Here is a 23,451-nt window from a genome sequence, read left to right as displayed (position 1 = left end):
AAAAACCGTTAATTTGCTTCAACATCTGAAAAACCTAAGAATCCTAATTACTTTCTGAATACAAACCTGTAATGCACAGCCTACGCAAAATATCATAAAAAATAACAGATTAATCAAGAACACACACCTCTTTTTGATAAATATTTTCTTGTTTATTAATTTTTCTTCATCTTATATTCAATATCCATCATTCATGCGACATTTTATGCAATTCAATTACATTTTGACTTGATTTTTCTTATTTTTTTTTATCAATTATTTTTTTTCGCCTTAATTCTTTATTCACATTCATTTTTATTTTTATCATTATTTTTTATTTTATTTTTATGCTACTTTATAAACTATAAAGTTCATTCATCTTCTTCTTTTTTTTATTTGCATTTTATATTACGCAATTTTTATATTTTTTTTTTATATCTTCCTTAACTCATTCATCAAGTAAAATTGTTTCATTTTCATCATACCTTATTTAATTTAAAATTATTCATCTTCGCTATTTTTTTTATACTTTACTTTACTTCATTAATCATCAAGAAAGTTTGATTAAGTCATGAGATGCGGAGAACTTTGCACACTTTTTTATATACTTTTTAGACAAAAAGGTCTTTTGAGACTCTGATCAGATTCTGACGTAGGAACATGAATGTAGGATTTTGAAAAAAAACATTATTTTGAGTGCATATAGCCTCTAAGTCATTCCTACACAAGCGGCGCCCATAAGCTAAGCGTGGCATTTACGACAAAAATGTCAAAAACAATAATGAATTGTTGCTGTTGAGACATGCTTAACATGCTAAATTGAAGCAGAAGAGGTAGAAGACATGCTTCCGTTGAGAAATGAAGCAAATTTAGGATATTTTGAGAATTTTTTGGAAATTTATTTCTGGATGTTATTTTCGTCATCATTAGACTTTTTATTTTTGGCATCCATAAATTGATATTCTGTTTGACAGGCATCATCTTTCAAACAGAAGCTGTCTAAGAATGAGAATATTGAGTGCAATTTAGATTGACTCAATAAAGATGAGGCACGAAGACAATTGAAGAAAATTCTCAAGGAGGTGAAAGTTTGAAGTTATAAATATGCAGCTATAATGTTTAAGGATTAAATAAGCATCATTTAATGGTATGGAATTGGATCTCTTTTATGGTGTCTGAGAACAGAGTACAATCTGGAGTATCGAACTATTTAAAGGCAAATCTGCCATTTAAGAGAGTGAGGCCTATGTGGTCGAGTGGATTGACCATAGACTTGACATTGATCCTGCCACAAACCGAATATCTGAATCAATTTTTTTTATTGAGGAAGTTGGTGGGATTCCCATGATGACTATGATTCACATGAAAAATAAAACTAGTCCGTGATTTGAGATAGATGCGGACTTAACTTGTCTTGTAACTAGTAGTTCAAAGATTGTCACTTCTCGGACTACAACTAACAATCAAGTCTAATGATGAAAATTGAATCTTATTGATGCCACATTAAATTCATATGCTGCTCCATTTCATAATATTTTTGTACATTGTACATAAAAACAGAAGCTGACAGAAACGAACCTCGTCATAACTACAGCTGCAAACTACAAATTGCACACCATCTGAATCTCAAAATACTTTATCCTCTTCAAAAAGTCGACCAATAAAATGTGCAAAGTCCTTCCTGCACCTATGGATTAGGTATGAAGATTTTTCATCCTTTACATCATTGTGGTTTTTTATTCTTTTTTAGGATTAAAAATTTAAAGAGGATTATAAAGAACCTATTGTTTCATAATAATTATAGTAATTAAATTTCACGAACGAGACAAGACGAAATTGTCTTCCATTAATATCAATTTATGTTTTTTATAGAATAAAATACAGAAGGGAAATGTTGCATACCATTATTAATTTCATGATTTCATTAAAAATTTTCTAATCATTTATTTACTTTTTTTTTACTTCATCATCAAAATAATTACGTCTTTTTTATTCATGATTAGGATCTAATTTAAATTTTTTAACTTTTTTTCATCTTCAATTTTCTTCTTTTTTAATTTAAAGTAAATTATAATGAAAAATGAAAGGTTGAGAAAATAATTTTTGACTTTGATGATATTTGAAAGTGAGAGCAAGACAGAACAGAATAAATTGTGCCTTTAAGGGGCAACAAATAAGGTACATACATATACATATTAGAAAGTAAATCACTCAAAAATTTCGACATACTTTTTTTCATCGTATTCCTTATTTTAATCTCATTCATACCAATTATCTTTTCCTTTAATTATGCATTTTTTTCCATAAAAGAAGAAGCTTGAAGCGGAAGTGAAATATGTGTTTAATATTTCATTAGTAAAGAAAAAGGATTCTCTACGAAGAGAAAGGAATGAAGGAAGGAATCTAAATAGTTCTGTATCATTTTCTTTAAGATATATCTATATTAATTCTCATCATTCTTGTAAAAATCCATTGTTTGAGCTTTGGATGGATATTGCAGTTAATTAGTTTTTTATTATATTGATCTATATATAAAAGTATACAAAAGAGATTGATTGTGGATTAGAACTTGAAAATTGGATGGAAAAGTTTAATGGACTTTTTGAATTTGAAAATTTAACGGTTTTCAAAAATTTCAAAAAAGAATGTTGCTCACTTTTTAAATTTTTGAAATTCGTCGAATTTGACTCTAAATCTATTTCAAAATTTAACGGTTTTCAAAACTTCAAAAAATGTTGCTCACTTTCCAAATTTTTGAAATCCGTTAAATTTGACTATAAATCTCTTTCCAACTTCCTCTAATCCACTTCTCACATAAAATAAAAGAAATGTCAGGATTTATTTCCTCATGAAATAAAATAAACAACAGAACAGACAGAAAATGTTTAATTTGCATAATGTAATTACTTATGGACGTTTCTCAACCTGTTTATTTTTATATCATTTAAAAATGTGCAGTGCTTTACTCTTACTTGTTTTTTGTTTGTATTTTTTTGTGAATTAGATCATGTGAATTCATGACTTTTTTATGCCATTTTTTCTAGATTTTTCTCGATAAAATTTCAAATTTTTTAAGCTTTTTTTGTGTGTAATTTTGATAGTAGAAAGGAGAAGAAAAAGAGAAAATTGAATAAATTAACTTTATCTTCTTTGATTTTATGAATAATCATCATACTATTTATGATCCTATTTACAACTATGAATTATGTACGAATGACTGATTTCAACTTGAACAAAATTAATATTTTTAAAAAATTCGGAAATTGTCCTGGATTAAATTTCATCATTTTATTATTGTATAAAAATGCATTGCTTCTATTTTACTTGGATGAAGGCATGAATAGCCTTTTTCATTTAATAATAAATTGGAAATATGATAAAGAAGCTGCTGCGTGAAAAGAATTTAATTCAGGGATACATTCCCATCATCATCATCCAAAGATTCTTCGTAGAAATAAAATTGTCAGCTTATGGGTTATTCATCAATGACGTCCAGCAATTGATTGACTTGCATACTTAAAGTGTCAATGTATGGAAGTTCTGAAGACAAGTCTGGTCATTCACGAACAAACCCCAATAAATTTTTAGGAAGGATAAAAAATTAGAAAAAAAACGTCTTCGACCCTTCGAGGACATAAAAATTGAGAAATTCCATTTCAGGCTTGAACGAATTTTAATTTTTCTTTCCATCATCATTTCATCATTCAGGTTCTTAACTCATGTCCGTTTTAAAAATATATTCACAAGACACATTCATGTACGTCAATACAGCAACATTCTCGTCAGACTAGGCATGATTATAAAAAGAATTTCCTTAATTCTTCAGTCACTGCAGGCGATGCTAATGCGATAAGATTCTGTTGATAAAGGGTAAAAGTTTAATGGATTATTTTAGCATTTTAAAACAGCTAGCTTCATTCATATCAGGAATTATCATGCTATATAATGAGGATATATGATAATTGAGGTGTTAAATACTCATCATTAATAAATTAAATCTCATTAACTTAGAGTGAAATTTGAGCGTGCGATATTTACGCTCTTTTGATTTACATCAATTTATTCCATTACATAGCTTCCTTCTATGCCATATCACTAAATAGTGGTAGTATTTCCATCATGAGTGAATTGCTACACGGCAGTTCATTAAATCTGCCACTAAATGACTGCGGCAATTTAGAGTGAAATCGTGAATTTTGAAATTATTGCCGCTGTTTTAAGCACTTTAGTGTTTACTCTGGTGCTTACTCAGTATGATATGAAATTAGAATTACTTGATATGTAGAACGTAAATCTACCGATCTCTACTGATATACAGAGTAAATACTGCCAAATCAATGACTAAACTTGTCTAGAACTTGCTGGTATTCGTCGTACATTTTCTCCAACTTTGTAACAGAACTAACTTTATTAACGGTTATATCGTGTTAAAAACATCAGACCACAGGAAAGGAAAGCTGCATTACCGAACAACACATCGTTTTAAAGTCAATCCGCAAAGGAAATGGCTATCAAGAGCTCCAAATGCTATTTGGCGCAGAACAGTGACCTAGCTGGCTAATATCATGCTCTTAAGCTGAGAGCATCGTTCATAAACATGCTCATCAAGTTTATATAATATGAGCAGGCTCTCGAGAGTATGCTATTTGACTGTTAGGGGTCACATAGCTAGCAACAGTCAGTTTGGAAGCCTTATGTTGTAACTTAAGTTTCACAAAGGAGCAAGATTTCATGAAGTAAGTAACGGCGTGTTAGCTAGGAAACAGATTTGTCGTCGCATTAATGGTAAGATGCGAAGTTGCCCTGACAGCGTTAACTGACAGCGGTTTCGATCCATTTTCACGACTCACCGCATTGTATCACTCGGAATTGCTGGATATTTATAAATATTTTTCAATTATTTAGTCTGACGGAAAAAAAAATATATAGCTGCAGCAATTCATGAGAAAAACTTTTTCGTCACTAGAATTATTTTTTTTCATCCGCAAATACTTTCGAACGGTGTTGATGATGGAAAAGTTTTCAGACGTACTACGATAAACTTTCAGTAATTTCTTCTCATTCCAACATAATTTCTATCCGTAAAAAAATTTATTTTTTAGAGCTTTAATTCTTCGGGATTTTTTTATAACTTTCTTTCAGTCTAACAATTCACGATTACTCTACATATTATAATTATTTATACTCGTATTCTACATAATTCTTGTGTTTGATGTAATTCACATTTTTTTCATTATTTTAGTTATTTTTCTTTTGGTTGTTGCTTCTATTCAACATTTTGTAGATAGTTAGAGACGAGATAGGAAAAAGAGATGAAAATTGCAAAGGAATTTACAACTTTCAGAAACAGTTGAATAACTTTATTCTTACTTTACATTATGTTAATCGTCAGTTTTAGTTGTGGAATAAACAGGAAAGAGTTTAAAATGCTTTAGACTCTCGTTTAGTTTGTTGATTAAAACTTTTTTTTTTTTTTTGTTGAGATTGGATGTAAGACGGAAGTAAATGCATAAATTAAGATAAAGTAGATGAGAAAATTCCTTTCAGATAAGAATATAAATTATGTAGACACTTTACAGAATACATTTTTCCACAAATTTTCTTAAAATGCATGTGACAGGAGCGAGGAAACTAAACTACTTTATGCTATTGAACTTTAATTCAATCATATTTTTTTTGCTACATTTTACTGATTTAATTTTCATGAGATAATATTTTAATGTCATATTTTATGCATAATGTTAGTTAATTAGAGAAATTTAACAGCTGTCTTTGCTGGGTTTTCATCTGCTTGACATTGGGGTTGCTTTTTGAATTATGGAGTGTTTGAGGTAATTTTAGCTTAATTTATGTTGAAAAGCTTCAAAATTGGAGGGTCATTAATATCAAGAATCATATCATTAACAGATAAAGAGCATGCTCATGAGTATACTTACAAAATTGAGCGTGCTCAATAATATTGATTGATTATACTCATGAGCATGTTCCTTGCTTGTTAGGGTACGCTAGCAATTTTTTCTTCAAATTTCATCTCAATTTAATCAAAAGCAGAGCTCAGAGTTGACTCAAATTTTATATGGAGCCGAATCAACTAGAATCGACTTTACCGTACAAAATTCGAAGCCGACTTCGAGCTCTGATCAAAAACTGACTAAATTAGAGCTAAAACTGAATATTTCACTTCTTAGCATTATGCTTTTCTGATGTCAGGACCAAGAAAACTCGAAAAAATCTCGACCTGGTCCCAAAGATCGTCCGGGTCAGGAATTACGTTAAAATATACTAAGCATAACATTTAATTTATAACACTCTAGATTGTTCCTTAAAAATTCGCATACTGCATGAAAACACCAACAGAAACAGCTAGCTCAATTTCTCATTGAATTCAAATGAATTGAAATCAAATTAATCCAGTTATGATTAAACTTTTCCTCTTTTACATAATACCAATAAGACGAAACTTATTGAATGAAAAAATAAAAGTTTTCCAATCATTTCATGTGTGTTGCATAAGTAGCAACAAGAGGATAAAAAGGAAAGCTTTTGCAGCAAATTAAATTTTCATAAATCTTGCAATAAAAAAAGAAAAATTTAGCAACTTTTTCATCATCATATTGCACAGTCTCAATTAATTCTTTTATAAAGAACGTAATTCTTATTCCTTTCTCTTGCTGTAATTGTTTATGTATGTATGTATGTTTATGTATGACTGACTTGAAAATTTTCTTCATCATGCCACTACTAATTTTTTTTTCAGAGATATTACAATAATTAATAATTTAAGTATTCATGTTTATTCATCTACTCTTCTCAATGTTTTATTTTATAGTTTTTATTAGAGTTCCACGTAAATCTATCATTATCTATTCTCGAATTTTAATTGTGGAGCGTGGACGTGGAAAGTCAATAGAGAAAGAGGAACGAAGAAACTAATTAAATAATTGTGATTTTCGCTAATGCTAAAAGTTATACTTATTATTTTTTTCTCATTATATTGAGAGCTTTTAGCTGCTTAATAATTTTTTTTTTCTTTTTTTCGTTCCTTTATTTGCATATTTTCCACCATGATTCCTCTCTTTAACTTGCATTTAATTTAATAAACTTTTTTTGTTTTCGCTATGTACAATATGGAAGAAGAAAAAAAAAGTTTTATTTTTATTCCATATATTCATTTCTTCTCTCAAACATTACGTGCTGTGAACGGGGATCACGCAATGACAAAAACACTTTTTTTTCTTTTTGTCATCATTTCATCATTAACTTTTCTATGTGTATATTATATATATATATTTTTTTGTCATATATTTATTTCCTTATCTTGTGCTGTATTCGCCACAAAAGCGCTACGAAAAAAAAAATTAATTCATCTCTTCTTTTTTTTTCGACGACAGATTTCACAGTTTATTTCACATGTATGTACTTTTTTTGAGAATATTTGTGTTTATATTCGGGATATCACTCATCCTATCAATATTTAAACGATTTTTGTGTTGATAAATTGTCTTTTTTTCATATTTGCACATTAAACTTCTTTACAAAACTTTTATTTTTTTTTTGGTTTTTTTTTTTTTTTTTTTTTTATTTTTTTCATGTCAGGGACAAGTCACTTTATTCATTCCTTTTATGCAAAATTAATAAAAGTATTTATCACTCGATAACTCGCATATATTTTCTTTGTCGTAAGGAAATTTCAGATTTTTTTTTTTTCACACTTTCCACTTCTTCATTTCATTTCTTTTAAACAAATCTAATATTTGGTTGTTGCGCGTACGAGTACGCTACTGATTTCTACCGCGGCCCTTCTTCAACGTGATTGCTTCTATCATAATCGACAACTTCATTGTAAATAAGCTCCTTCCACTGCTCTACTGTATGCTCACGCTCATCTACGCTATGATCATACGGACCAGGTGCAGGCTGAAAGTACATTAAATGAAATCCCCAACAAGGTATTACTATAAAATAATCTCATAAAAAAGTCTTAAAAAAAACTTACAGCATTTACTTCACTCTCATCATACCAAACGTAAATGTAACTATGTAATAATGCCTGATCAACGGATATACGATGTTCAGGATCAACAACTAACATTTTGCTTAATAAATCCCGAGCTTGTGATGCTCGTAAGCGATTATGCTCACTTGAGTCGCTCGGGAAAAGAACGTCGGGAAAGAGTCGATCAAATGAGTAGCCTTGATAGCGCGGTCGATTCTCTACATAGTTTCTTACTGTCGGCTGAAGTCGCTGCATAAATGACTGTGATGGAGTTCCAAGTTGCTCTGTAATTTAATGTTTAAATTGTCATTTAATCCTCTTTAATTGATTTTTTTAATGAATTCCATACCTATAATTTTATTCCATTGATCTATGTGATCAGTACCAGGGAAAAGAACTCCTCCTCGTATCATTTCACCCATAATACAACCCACTGACCATATATCGACATTCTCTTTATATCCCATGCCGAGAATTACTTCAGGAGCACGATAATATCTTGTTACGACATACGGTGTCATCATAAAGGTTGTACCAGCTGTTCTTGCCAATCCAAAGTCTAGAATTTTCAATGTACAATCTGACTTTACCACAATATTTGATGGCTTTAAGTCCTGTAATGATTTAAACAAAATAAGAAGAAATAAGAAAATGAAGATTATTGAAAATAAATGGAATTGGATACAAATGGACACAAGGGAGGATAAAATTAATTTCGTGATCGTAAAAACAAAGTATCAGTAGCAGATGATGAATCAAAGTAGAAGCTTTTATAGATTACGATGTAGGATAAAGAAACGTAATTAACGCCAGATTGTAAACTCAATTTCCTATGTACATGCTATGTACTTACTCTCACTGTAGCATACTTCAATGAAATTAGGATTATTCTTTACTATGAAGATATATGTCAGATAAACGTATGTAGTAAAACGTAAAGCTTTTTCATGATGTTGCATGCTTTTCTTGGAATTAAAACTTGAAGCTTTCGTCGAAGTGGATTGAAGGTGTGCGAATGTTGGTTTTGGTTTCGGATTCGTTTATATTTGTAGGGATTTAAGAGGCAATAAGCTCTCGATTTCATTTGAATTCAAGTGCTAGACAACAGTGTTGGGCATTCATAGAAAAAAGGTTTTTGATAGGTTTCGTGCGAAAATCCAGGTTTGCAGACTTGGGTGAACTAAAAAGTACAGAAGACTATAAGCCTGCAAACTAGGCCGGACTACAAAGTACAGTGTAAAACTGCAGGCCTCCGCCTCTTAAATGCAGGAAATGCAGACCATGTGGTTCTTTGTCGAACCTTAATTTTGAACACATTTGTAGCCAGCTTGCTTTTATCCTAAATTTGCCTAGTCTATGACATAAATGAGTCTCTCTAGAATTGTTTCGTGCCATAAAGAAGAAACCAGAAATGTTTATTAAATTAAAAATTCTTCTTTTTTTGGAAAGGAACCAAACAATTTGTGACCGACATTCAGAAATGCTCTTGCAAATTGATTCACCAGAAGCTTTATGAACTATTATATACACCCACATAAATTCTTTTTAAAAACTTTATTTAAGCAAAGTTTTGCACCATTTTCATACAAAAGAGATTGTATAAAAAAATGAAGTACACTCTCGTAATTAAGTCCTAATTGCTCTTCATTCCCTGCTTTTTTCCTCCCCTCTCATAGAGACTGTAGAGGCTCTTGTTTCATTCATTTTTTTTTGCAATATCATCATCATGTATTGTGAAACTTTTGTGATGATAATTGATAGAGCATATAGGGGAGGTGGAAAAACTCGTTGAATAAATACACGAGTATCGTCGTATGTTGTTTAGTCGTTTATGATAAGTTTGTCATTAAATTGAAAGCTTTTTTTTGCAACAAAAAACACAGAAAAAGCTCTTTGTTAATTAATTGCCTACATTTTAAAGCTAATTTATTGTTATTAAATTTACAAAAAACTTTATTTTTGCGTATCTAATGAGAAAAGTTTATGGACATATTTATTATTGGCAAACTTTCTGTCGAAGCTTCGATCATTAAACATGAAATTTCTCTTCTTTTTCACAATTTCTAAAGAATCGTTCTTTTAAATTGCATAAAATGTACTCCCTTAATTGCTATACCAATTAAGATATCGATGCAACAAGGAAAACTATTTGTGTGTAAGGTAAATCCGATTTTCCTTCCATTCCAATTATTATTGTAAAATTCTATTCAAAACAGAAAAATCATTTAGTTCCAATTAGTACAATAGGGTATGATTTCCTTCTCGAATATTACTGAATGATTATGGAATTTTAATAAATATTCTAAAGAATTCTTGTTATTTGTTGAAATAGCCAAGGACATATTTATCAAGAAGATTGTCCTCCGCTATTGAAAATGATTTGAATAATTGTGGAAATTTGTATTCTCTTTGTTAAATCTTAAGGATGTTTGTTTTTAGCATTAATATATTGATAATTGTAAAAAGCTGTTTACTGCCGCCATTTTGTAAAACTAAAATTATCTAAAGGATTTCTACGAAAATTTATGAATTGAAATTCTTGTAGAAGAATGTCTTCAATCCTTTTTGAAGGGTGGATGTCTTCTTTTTCTCAATAGACCCTGAATATAGTCGACAATGTTTATTGTTTATCACATAAATTCTTTATATCATTTAATGTGTTAGTGTACCTTAAATTCTATTAGATTGTTTATTAAGCTACAACTTTATTTTTGGCTATTACAACTAAATTTGGCTAAAACTAATAATTTTTGTTTTATAGAGCAATAAACTAAGCAGAATAGCTAAGAGGATTAACAATTAAATTAATTAGGTGCGCATTACTAACATCCTTTATACTTAATCTTCACTTAATTAAACCTGAGTTTTTAAAATTTATTCAGTTCCGTGTAGAACGTAAAATTTCCAAAATGATAAAGCGAGGCATTATCAAAAAATATGACAACAGATTAAAACAATGTCGACGTGGATGTCAAGTAAAATCACTGATTCTTAAACATGAGAAATAACTTCCAACTTATCATCAGGCAAGTGAATTGACGCTTAATTTTCATTTTTTCATGCTTATCTATTCATTTTGCAGACACAACGATTTCTAAGTTTAAAGGAGCGAAGGGAAAGTTTAATTGAAATTAAATTGAATTTATTTTGCATGACAATTTCTGTCGTATACATCGAGCTATTTTGCATCAAAATCAATTATTAGTTGCATGTTCTGAAAATCTACATTTTTTTTTCTATATTAAAAAAAACATCTGCAAATGTCAGCCTTATGGGGAAAGGAATGACATAATGCGGCTGACATAAAAAATATTAAAAAAGAATAATTTAAAAACAAAAATTTTTTTAATTAAATTCTGGTGAGAATTGAATAAATTATGAGTGCGAGAATTAAATTATTTTAATACTTTTGACAAGCGAGTAGCTTTTAGCACCTGCTCAATATCACAAATATAAACAGACCTGATAAGTAATTATTACAAGATCATTGAATTCATTATAATGTGTTAAAATTAAAATTCATTAATGCTTCCGAGTGGCACAATGTTGCGAACCACGTTTTTTGCCATTAATTTGGTCTGTCAGGACAAATTCGCGTATTACTGTTAATCCAATGACACTGCGATGCCCTAGCAAACACCTTGTGCTGTTCGGGACTTAAAATTAATTAATTTTATTTTAATCTTTAGAAGGGGCATTTACGTATGATGTCAAGTATTTAGGTTGCACTAGTCTGAACTTAAGTTCATGTGGACGACGAAATAACTCATGGATCGAAGACAGCACTCAGAATTGGGAATTGGCAAGCTATAGTCAGCGATATTCCTAGTTTTAGGCGACACTATGGGTATTCATGGATCACCATTAATCTGTACGACCATCTAAGTAATTATGGCCTGAAACTTATAAAATTCTTGGTCGCTATATAAATAGACATCATTAATAAACGCTTCCAATTGTGCATACAAAACAGCAAGCCAAAAAATTTATTGGTAATTTGATAATCAATTTTAAAAGCCATTGAGCATTATTTGAGGCATTCAATTTTCATAATTAAAATGTATCGTATATATTTGAAAAATGTGCAATTTAAACTTTTTTGACACTAATTAAAACGAATTTAGAGAGAGCAATAATGTAATTAAATTTAAGTGAAATGATCCACGTTTTAATTTCTCATTCCCGAAAAAAAAAATATCCAAAATTTTTTTACAATTCAAAAGTTAAAAGAGCATCAAAATGATGATAATAAAATTAATCTAAAATAAAAGAATTTGCACGTAATGTTTAAAAGAGTCTATAGAGTCATTCAATGACTAGGATATGGGAAATAACTGGAAGAAAAAAAGGGAATAAATGAAATAATAATAAAAAGAGATTATACTTAAAAAGTGGAATATGGGCGTAAAAAAGCTACGAAACAGGGAAAAAATAGAGCGGAAAATAGCTTAACGTACATATTCACATCAATGATAAGGAACATGAAAAGGGTGCTTATACAATTAAAGTCTTTCATCCGTTGCGTTGCCATTGAAAGCGATACATATCAAACATTTTTTTTCTATATTTTTTCAGTCCTCGTATCGATGAAAAAAAAGCCAAAAAAATTCTTTAACATTGGGGTTAAATGGACATACATGTACAATGTGAACATAAAACAAATCGATAAATCGATGGATAAATAGTTATATGATAGAAAAAATTCAATATCCAATTTTTCAAATTATAATGCATACGTAGAACATTTTCATTGTCTATACAATAAATGAATTTGACACTGTTTCATGCTCGTGCACAATTTTAGTTGCCAGTTTTTATTGTCACGAATTATCGTCATCATAATATCACACATAAATTTTCCCTTTTTGATTTCTTATGTTATATAAACTATAGATCAGTGTTTCGCAGACTTTGTGGCACATAACGGCTAGACTTACTTTTCGAATCTAGCAAACTACTCGAACAGAACAACGTGTTCGCTAGGGAATCACCATGACGTCGCTATATCATCAGGAAGATGAGAAGTTCCTTGACGGTCGGACGACCTTCTATTTTGTCGCTCGGTCTAGTTGTAGGTCTTATGACATGTTCGTGTCATTTAAATGTGCAAAGCTTGCAAGTGGTCCCAGCTATGTAAACATATAAGCTAGTTCAGATATAACTTAGACATAAGTTAGGCCTAAAAAGAAGCAAGTGAAGTCTTCAAAAGACAATATTGCGTCCCTTGAGTCAAAAAAGTTAAAGAAACACTGCTGCAGACGATGAAAAAATTGGGATTTAAAGGAGGAATGGTAGCAATAAAAGAAGCAATATCTGAATTTCATTTATAGAATGTGAAATTATGTAAAAATGATGTTGCTGGGTCATATCTTTTAAATTGCCTTAAACAAGACATCCTAGTGTACTTCCTGTACATTGTTAAATTTTCTACGTAAAAATTCTTAAAAGAGAATTCAGTAATTGAATTGCATATCAAGCAATTGACAAAAAAATAATGAGAAGTCCTATCTAATTCAGATTCAATTTCGTCCATCTTTAAAATAATATGAAGAAAATTGAAAATTCCTTCAAGACGAAATGTAGACACAAAGGAAAAAAGCAATGAAAACGTTATCATTTTCCTCTCACAAGATACATTCAAGTCAATTTAATGGCGATTCGTTGCTAACGTTCATTTTCCAAAAAGGCACCAGCTGTGATAAATGTGCAATATATGTGGCTTCGTTTTATATGTTTGCACATACATATAGTGATATATTTCTCTCTCTGGAAAGTATGTACGTTCAACATAATCGCATCATGATTTCTTTTTTAAGGAACGTACACCATACGAAAGAATGTACTGTCATACGCATTTCATTGACAATGGAAAAGGAGAAAAAGAAAAATTTTTTTCTATATTTATTTTGACAACATAACGACAATCAAATTTAGTCGAAGAAAATTCTTCCTCCCCACTTTTCCTCGCATCTGTTTCTGTGCGTGGTGGTGGAAATAGAAAAGAGCACAATCATGTTGTGATTTATGTGATATCCTTTTCCATAAAGTATTTTAAGGCTTCTATTTTTTTTTTATTCTTTTAAAAAATTAAACAGTATTGCATTAAATCTTATCATAAATTATCCAACATGAATGTCATATGTTGCCGGTAAAGAGAAACTTTTACTTATGTCTACTTTTATTTTTATTTTTTTATACTCAAAATTAGGGTACACAAACGATTGTGAGGTAAATGGGGGTAGAAAGAGAGAGAAAAAGAAGAAAAATAAATAAATAGGAAATTCCCTTGGTAAGGAAGAATGACTGCAAACATATTTTGTCGCTTTCTATTTCTACCTGCAATTTATCTCCATGATTTTCAACATATAAAAGCTTACATATTTTGTGTAGCATACACAGATTGTGATTCTTTTAGTTTAAATATGCTTTAAAATGTTTATAAAATTTCTTTACTTTTTTTTGTGTATTTTGGGGCTGACAGGAGGTAGGAATATGATTTTTATTTGTCCATTTTGTATCCAAAAGTATAAAGCATAATTCTATAAATCAAAGACTCACCCTATGTATGATTCCAGCCGAGTGTAAATGCTTGATTCCGCAAAGCATTTGATAGAGCAAATAGGACATTCGCTCATGATCAAGATCCATTTGTATGACTTGACATAAGTTTGCATCCATAAGCTCCATAACGAGATAAACATCTTGAAATTCTTCTAGTGTACGCTGAGGTGTAAACGCATTTAACAAACCAATGATCTGAAAATAAAATTCGAGGCACATATTGTTAGTTCCAAAAATCGTATAAATATTTCAAAATATTCAATTTGGGCAGCTGTATATGTATGTAAATAGTTCAGCGTAAGAGAAACACAAGAAAGATTGTGTGATGAAGAAGCCTATTATGGAGATATATTAGTTCCTTGAAAAAGTCTGACACTGAACGATTCCTTTGGATTAAATCGTACAAAATAAATGGATACCACGTGATGCTCAAATAAACTATTACGAGTTTTTTTGCTGACCTCATTCTTGAATTGGCTTTTATTTTATTCCTCATCGTTTAAGGGATTTTATTTTTGCTGAATATATTTTCACCTAAAGAATCCTCCTTAAAGGTTACTTATAGAAGCAAAAAAAAGGTTTACATCTTTAATGGAGAACTTTTGGGGATGATTTTCTTTTAAATTCCCCATTGGAAGTGATTTTTTTCAAAGACTTTTATAATAAATCACTATCTCTATTCCCCCCTTTATTTTTTAGCACACAAATTGCTTTAAACCAAAATAAAATTGCATGAGCATCAAATTTTATATCTTAATTCTTCCCTAGACAATTTTCATATAGAAAAATGTTTAAATGACATTTTAAAGTCCATAAATCATACTCTAAAGAATTTTTAAATGCTGAAAAGATCCAAATATAAAATGTTTAAATACAGTTTAATGTGAGGGACTTACATTTTTATGATTGACTAATTTCATAAGCTTAAACTCCCTGTAGGCTCGTTTGGCATGTGTGACATTTTGGAATGGTCTCGATAATTTTTTAATTGCCACATTTTGCTGAGTTACAGTATCGTAAGCAGCACTGAAAAATTAGAAAGAATAAAGTTATTAAAGGGAGATTGACCATAAATAGACATATAAAATAATGTTAATTTTCATCCAAAGCTACTTTGACAAAAAAATAATTTAAGCTAGCATAAAATCTACGAAAAGCCTTTAAAACCAACGCTGCAGGCAAAATATAAATGATATCTAAATACACACAGAAGATACAAAATAAAGAATCATTCATAATATTGCAGTAATCCAACATAATAAAGATTAATAATAAATGTTTAACTGCCAACGGACACGATACATTTCAGAACTCCACACAGCAACAAAAAAAAAAGTTTAATTTCAATTTACATTTTAAAAGTGTACACAAACACAAGGAAAAACATTTTTTCTATCCCCTCATAATATCTAAAAGTTTATGAAGCATCAACCATCACCGCAAATCACCATCAAAAATTACACATCAGGTGTGAAATAAATTCAAAAGGTTCACTTCATCAGCCATGAATATTCCCATTTTCTTGTTCTTGTAACAGTCACTTAACTGTTAGAAAAACTTTTCAATATAAGAAAAACAAAAAATCTTTTGCTGAATGCCGAAAGATATTTTTCCTCCTTAGTCCGTCGAGTGTGAAAAAGATGGCAAAGAAATTGGATCATGGCAAGTTTGTTCATTTCTTTGTTTGTAAGCACCAGCAATCCCCTAAAAATCGATTTTATTTTTCTTTTTTTTTTGCTATGACTCTTGGCTGGGATTCAAAATTATTCAAAAGTTTTACATTCAATAATAGAACATATTGAAGTGACTTTTAGGCATTAACAAAAAAAAGTTTAGGATATAGGTTTTGTTATGTTTGTGGTAAGCTATGATTTTCATGTTTATAAAACATTTTTTTAGTTTTTATTCAAAACAGACGAGGTCACCAAGAGTGTTTTAAGACGCTTAGCTTGTATCAGATGTATCATATCTTATGACTTTTTCGAATATCTAAACTAATAACAAGAAGGAAAGCTCATTTTTTATCAGTCATGAGACAATAAGTCTGCCATAAATGCGAGACTTTTGTCTTTGGTAAAAAAATGAATTTGTACATCCCTAACGGCAATTCTTCGTATTGTGATATTCAGCAATTTGGCTGAATTTAGAGGAAAAGGAAATTTCACATTTTCCATGAATTTTCACAGAAAACCTTGATGATACCGGTCCATAGTTAAAGTAGAGCTCAATATCGACTCGAATTTTGTATGGAAAAGTCGACTTCGAGTTCTGCAATTAGGTATATTAACACTAAATTGTAAAATTTTCTGGGAATTTCCTAATTGACCAAAAGCATCTCAAATGTCAATGAACTTCCTAATTACACTGATATGCCCGATTCGATTAATAAATGATCTCTCGACCTTTACGCTAAATTAGAATTCTAATGAAAAATCAATTAACAAACTGAAGAAAATGAAATTATACAAATTTAATTTGCCATTATTCTGATCCAGAAATGAAGTTAAGAAGAAGGAAGACTTTACGATTCAATGACGTTGTTCAGAAAAAATTATTCACATAATTGCGTTATTTAAACTTTTATGTTACGTATTATTAGCACAACCAACCAGAGTTATTTACAACATAAAATATTTCTAAGAAGAGATAATCAATCACCAGATTGTTAAGAAGATTATGAGTTATTTGTTATGATGGAAACTATTTCGATAAAGTTAGTTCAGAATCAGAAGGAAGTGTTAGTCAAATTTCCTTATGAAAATATTTGTACTTACACAACCATGCCTTGAGCGCCAGTTCCTCTTGCACTCAACTCAATGTATCGTTTCGGAACAACAAATTCGGTATCACCGAATGTGTATCTTACATACGTTGCCTGGTCTTCATCAGACATTTTGTGTATCTTGTGCTTTCTTTCTTTCTTTCTATTCTTTTTATTAATATTACACTTTTTTATATCAAGAAAGTTCTGGTTTTATCGTTCAAATTTCACCCACAATTTAATTTTTTTTTTTCCTTATGCTTTTTTTCTACAGCTTTTACCGCAGATATACACTAAATAAAAATACCAAAAATGTTTCTTTTTAAAAAACTTTCAACGTTTTCTTCCTTCCTTTCTTTTTCTCTCTTTGTTATGCTTCAAATGTATAACAAAGGATTTTAATGAGAAAGTATAATATTATTCATGTACTGAATTTTTTGGCACTCTAGACACACTAGAACCTAATTAATATCATAAAATAAAAAGAAAAAGAAAATTTTTGAAATTATAATTGTGAAAAATATAATAAAAATATTTAAAAACTTCCAGGGTTATCACAAATTTGATTGCATTTTTCTTTTTTAAAAAGTCATCATTATCGTTATTAGATTAATTAAAATACAACATGCAATCATAAACAAAATTGTTATTTCAGTCATTATGTCAATATTGGTTGGAAGATTGGATTTATATTGAGGTTAAAAATGATCCAATTTAAAATGGATGTGTTGAAGGAAAGGTAAAATGGATTGGTAAATATTTAATTTTGTTCCAAAATTACATCATAAATGTCACATCATGTGCTGAATTGAAGGGGAAAACGTATAAAAATCGCTTGCGAGGAACCATATAATGAATTCATGAATTATTTATGATGTGACAGGTGGTGTTGAGATATGGTGTGGCTCATTCATCCTAGGACAACTTTTATGAAGGATCGGAAAAACTAAAAGTTTTCCATTCAATTTAAATTTTAAAATACACCTCCAACTTTAAAATGTTTTTTTATTTATTCTGCTTAGTAGCAATAACTTTGTAATGTCATAAAAAATTTAAAAAGCCATTAGAATTTTTTGCAGACAATGTTGTTACCATATTGCAATACCTTTTTATTGAAATTCAATATTTGCACATTTCATGAATTCCACATATTGAAACATTTTTTAAAACATACATTAGCAATTTCCAGGTTTTTACCATCTAATTTATTGCCTAGATTCAATAAATTTTACAATGTAAATTCAGCTTGTTGATATTTGGGGAATTACGGTATTTATTTGCCAGTGTAAGCAATTGCTTGACCGCAATGTTATATTTTATATGAAATTTGTATATCTTTCTGAATCATTGTTGTTGTTAGCTAAGCATAAACTTTTATAGTGAATATCCCTAACAGACGATGAATCAAAACTCGTTGTTGACTTAAATATTATATGAAAAACAACAAAATCCTTAAAAAATCTGAGTCAACTTCGAGCTTTAAGTCATATGAAGATTTTGTGAAAATACCTCATGTCTGTTCGGGTATTTAGATCTTGAAATTAGTAGCTTCAAGCATGCTTATTAATGTTAATTCAGACAGTTAAAAATTCAGGAACGAGTTTAAATTAATTTTATAGATTCATAGGTGCCGCACCTATGCTGTTGACATTGATGCGAGTCAAGTCTCTGACTAACATAAAACCAATCCTTGATTTATTTTAACTACAAAACTTTTAAACTTTCTCATTCAATACAGTTTATAGTAAAGTCTAAACAGTTAAAACCACCATTCAAAGTTACATCGTCAATTCCTTTCATTTAAATTACAGTTTAATTTCTAAAATAAATTAACTCAAAATATTCAATTTGCAAAACTTTTTCAATTTTCAAAATTCAATATCTTGCTAATGTCCAATTTATTCAATTTTCTCAGTCATTACAAATCGTTAAAAGGATATAGTGAATAGCATTTAGTAAAATTTAACATCGTCATGAACGAGAAAGTTTTTGTTAATCGTTAAAAGCGTAAACAACGTTAAAAACTTTGAAAATGTTCAGAGAAAATTTCTCACGAATTCGTACTAAATTACTGAAGTTTCAGGGTAGTTCCATAAAAATAAAAAAACTTCTTCATATTCAATATTTTTTCAAGCCTAATGTAATTAACGGGCTTTTACGTATTGTAATGTAAGCAATATATTAAAAGATTTATGAGCATTATGATTTACGGAAAGCACAATATTTCCTCTAAAAATGTCTAGTTCCCTTCGGTATATAACAAATAAAATATTTCTAACGAGCTTATAATCTCATTAGTTTAATAAAATTATGCTCAATAATAATTATTTTAAGCGGAAATAAATTTTTTGTAAATATCACAGTCTATAATCACAACCGAACCTGTGGGAAGCTAATTAAAAAAATTGCTATTTAAGGGTCATTGATTTGTGTATTAATAAAAAAAAATGTGGCAATAAAATTCGCAGTCAACAAAATTCTCATATTTCAATTTGTATTGTCACATAATTATAATCGCCTCAAATCACTGCACAACCGACTACTGCGAGATATAATTACGAACTGTTTATATAAACTCTCCAAATAAAAATAAAATAAAGGTCTCAATATCTTAAAAAAGTTTAATATTATGTCACGATTATGATTGTTGTAGTAAGTCATTTTCGCAACTTCATCAGCTGATAACGACAAAAACATTCATAACCGCTTCAGGGAATATTTATCAAATTATATACCATGATACTGTTTTATGTACGTATGCCCGTGATTCCTCATTAATGAATCATCAAACACGTTTTTTTGCGCTTACAACTAGTGTGTAGAGAAATTGATGCTTTTGCTACATTTGTATTAAAGTTTTTTTTTGTTTTATTTTTTCGGTGACTACATTCGAAAAAAACTTGAAAGTGCTACATGATGAGTCATAAATGTTTTAAAAATGGACTCATGTCATTATTTCTTATAAAGTTTTATTAGAATTGTTATCAAAATTATGATGGTATCAGATGATAATTTTCTGAGTCATTAATGAATGTATTATTAAACATTAAATAAAGCGTGAAAAAAAATTAATTTACCATTACATTCAATTTTTTTGCGGTATTTTTGTGATACAAGAGGTATTTAAAATATAAAAATAAACAGAAAAATAAAATGAAATGAAATGTGCAAATGAAAAATGGAATATGCTGTGGAACATGTAAAATATTACCATAAATATGTCAACCTACAGTAAAAAAATAACGTGAAAGGGGTGGATATGGGAACGAGATCGAGACAATATATGTGTATATGGAGACTACAAGATTTAAAATGCACGACAAGCATATAAATAAAGCAAAATAAATAAAAATTAATGAAAAAAACAAATTCGAGGAAATTTATGATCCACTCACCAAACAATCCCTTGAGCACCCGAACCAATTGGTTTTAGATTCTGATAACGTTTTAATATTGTGAATTTGGTATCACCCACCTCAACGGTGTAAAGTGCGTGACGTGAGCTCATGATGATATCGCACGAGCTTTCAATCTAATCACAAATTTTATTGTCTGTAAAAAAGAATCAGAAGAGAAATAAAGATTTATTAGAAAAAATGTAATGTCACAAAAAAAAATCTGATCATCAATAATTTAATTCATAATAAGAAGTAAATGTCATATGCGGGGTACTTATCGACCGAAAAATTGCTTTGTTGTTTTTCAGGTCAATTGTTTTTGTTTTGAAGAAGTTATTTTTGGAAAGCACAATAGTAAATTTTTTTTTCGGTAAAAAAATTATCAATAAATACTTTAAGTGCTTCTTTTTGCGTCAATTCAATATCATCTATGCGTCATTTGCTCAAACGTATACAAAGAAACGATCTAACGGAGGAAAAAATATTGATAATGGAATCAATTGCAATATCACTTACATAAATTTTTTTATCGTTTACGTAATTATTATGTATAAGATTGTTAACGATAAGGTAATAAAGGTTATAGTAGAATATAAGGATGAAACGATTCAAGTTTCAAGTTCAGAATCCGACTGCAATTAATTTCAAATGTGAAAAAAATAAATTCGCTTCGCTTCATTCGCCCGATTACTCTTATCATTCTCATCAGTATGTCGGACTCCACTTCGCTGATAACATTCGTTCGTAAACTGTTAAAGTCAAGAAGTGATAACGGACATCCACTTCATTTCACATGTTCGCCCGACTGTTGTTAGGTCACAGTAGTGTCATTCTCCACTTCGCTTCGCTTCGTTCGGCCGACTGTTATTAGGTCATAGTAGTGTCGGACTCCACTTCGCTTCGCTTCGTTCGCCCGACTGTTATTAAGTCACAGTAGTGTCGGACTCCACTTCGCTTCGCTTCGTTCGCCCGACTGTTATTAGGTCACAGTAGTGTCGGACTCCACTTCGCTTCGCTTCGTTCGCCCGACTGTTATTAGGTCACAGTAGTGTCGGACTCCACTTCGCTTCGCTTCGTTCGCCCGACTGTTATTAAGTCACAGTAGTGTCGGACTACACTTCGCTTCGCTTCGTTCGCCCGACTGTTATTAAGTCACAGTAGTGTCGGACTCCACTTCGCTTCGCTTCGTTCGCCCGACTGTTATTAAGTCACAGTAGTGTCGGACTTCACTTCGCTTCGCTTCGTTCGGCCGACTGTTATTAGGTCACAGTAGTGTCGGACTCCACTTCGCTTCGCTTCGTTCGCCCGACTGTTATTAAGTCACAGTAGTGTCGGACTCCACTTCGCTTCGCTTCGTTCGCCCGACTGTTATTAGGTCACAGTAGTGTCGGACTCCACTTCGCTTCGCTTCGTTCGCCCGACTGTTATTAGGTCACAGTAGTGTCGGACTCCACTTCGCTTCGCTTCGTTCGCCCGACTGTTATTAGGTCACAGTAGTGTCGGAATCCACTTCGCTTCGCTTCGTTCGCCCGACTCGGACGCCAGGATCATATTTACTTAGTATATCAAGATCCAGTAGAATTCAGGACCATATTTATACAGTATAGCAAGATCCAGTAAGATCCAGGACCATATTTATACAGTATATCAAGATCCAGTAACATCCAGGACCATATTTATACAGTATATCAAGATCCAGTAAGATCCAGGACCATATTTATACAGTATAGCAAGATCCAGTAACATCCAGGACCATATTTATACAGTATAGCAAGATCCAGTAAAATCCAGGACCATATTTATACAGTATATCAAGATCCAGTAAGATCCAGGACCATATTTATACAGTATATCAAGATCCAGTAACATCCAGGACCATATTTATACAGTATATTAAGATCCAGTAACATCCAGGACCATATTTATACAGTATATTAAGATCCAGTAACATCCAGGACCATATTTATACAGTATATTAAGATCCAGTAACATGCAGGACCATATTTATACAGTATATAAAGATCCAGTAACATCCAGGACCATATTTATACAGTATAGCAAGATCCAGTAACATCCAGGACCATATTTATACAGTATAGCAAGATCCAGTAAAATCCAGGACCATATTTATACAGTATATCAAGATCCAGTAAGATCCAGGACCATATTTATACAGTATATCAAGATCCAGTAACATCCAGGACCATATTTATACAGTATATTAAGATCCAGTAACATCCAGGACCATATTTATACAGTATATTAAGATCCAGTAACATCCAGGACCATATTTATACAGTATATTAAGATCCAGTAACATGCAGGACCATATTTATACAGTATATAAAGATCCAGTAACATCCAGGACCATATTTATACAGTATATCAAGATCCAGTAACATCCAGGACCATATTTATACAGTATATTAAGATCCAGTAACATCCAGGACCATATTTATACAGTATATCAAGATCCAGTAAGATCCAGGACCATATTTATACAGTATAGCAAGATCCAGTAACATCCAGGACCATATTTATACAGTATAGCAAGATCCAGTAAAATCCAGGACCATATTTATACAGTATATCAAGATCCAGTAAGATCCAGGACCATATTTATACAGTATATCAAGATCCAGTAACATCCAGGACCATATTTATACAGTATATCAAGATCCAGTAACATCCAGGACCATATTTATACAGTATATTAAGATCCAGTAACATCCAGAACCATATTTATACAGTATAAC

The 23,451-nt window shown here is 30.6% G+C and overlaps 1 protein-coding gene across 3 annotated transcripts; it reads right to left on the bottom strand.

Annotated features, from left to right (window-relative positions):
* Positions 1–128: 128 nt before the first annotated feature.
* bsk (mitogen-activated protein kinase dJNK) lies at positions 129–20,853 on the bottom strand. 3 transcript variants are annotated; one of them, XM_070652076.1, is made up of 8 exons: positions 20,693–20,830; positions 17,727–17,758; positions 17,311–17,590; positions 15,433–15,562; positions 14,534–14,731; positions 8,325–8,589; positions 7,976–8,259; positions 129–7,896 (listed from the first exon to the last, which is right to left on the bottom strand). In XM_070652076.1, the coding sequence occupies exons 3-8, from the start codon at positions 17,427–17,429 to the stop codon at positions 7,768–7,770; spliced, it is 1,125 nt and encodes a 374-aa protein (XP_070508177.1). In that variant the 5' UTR covers positions 17,430–17,590; positions 17,727–17,758; positions 20,693–20,830; the 3' UTR covers positions 129–7,767. The 3 variants fall into 3 exon arrangements, with proteins under 3 accessions (XP_070508177.1, XP_070508178.1, XP_070508179.1); XM_070652077.1 differs by lacking the exon at positions 17,727–17,758; XM_070652078.1 differs by lacking the exons at positions 17,311–17,590; positions 17,727–17,758 and having other exon boundaries at positions 20,693–20,853.
* Positions 20,854–23,451: the final 2,598 nt, after the last annotated feature.

This window comes from Chironomus tepperi, unplaced genomic scaffold (assembly GCF_022539635.2).
Source record: "Chironomus tepperi strain 1889 unplaced genomic scaffold, CSIRO-AGI_Ctep_v1 contig_479, whole genome shotgun sequence".
NCBI classification, from domain to species: domain Eukaryota; kingdom Metazoa; phylum Arthropoda; class Insecta; order Diptera; family Chironomidae; genus Chironomus; species Chironomus tepperi.
The sequence above is the reverse complement of the archived record's forward strand: the minus strand, read 5'-3'. Positions and strand labels throughout refer to the sequence as shown.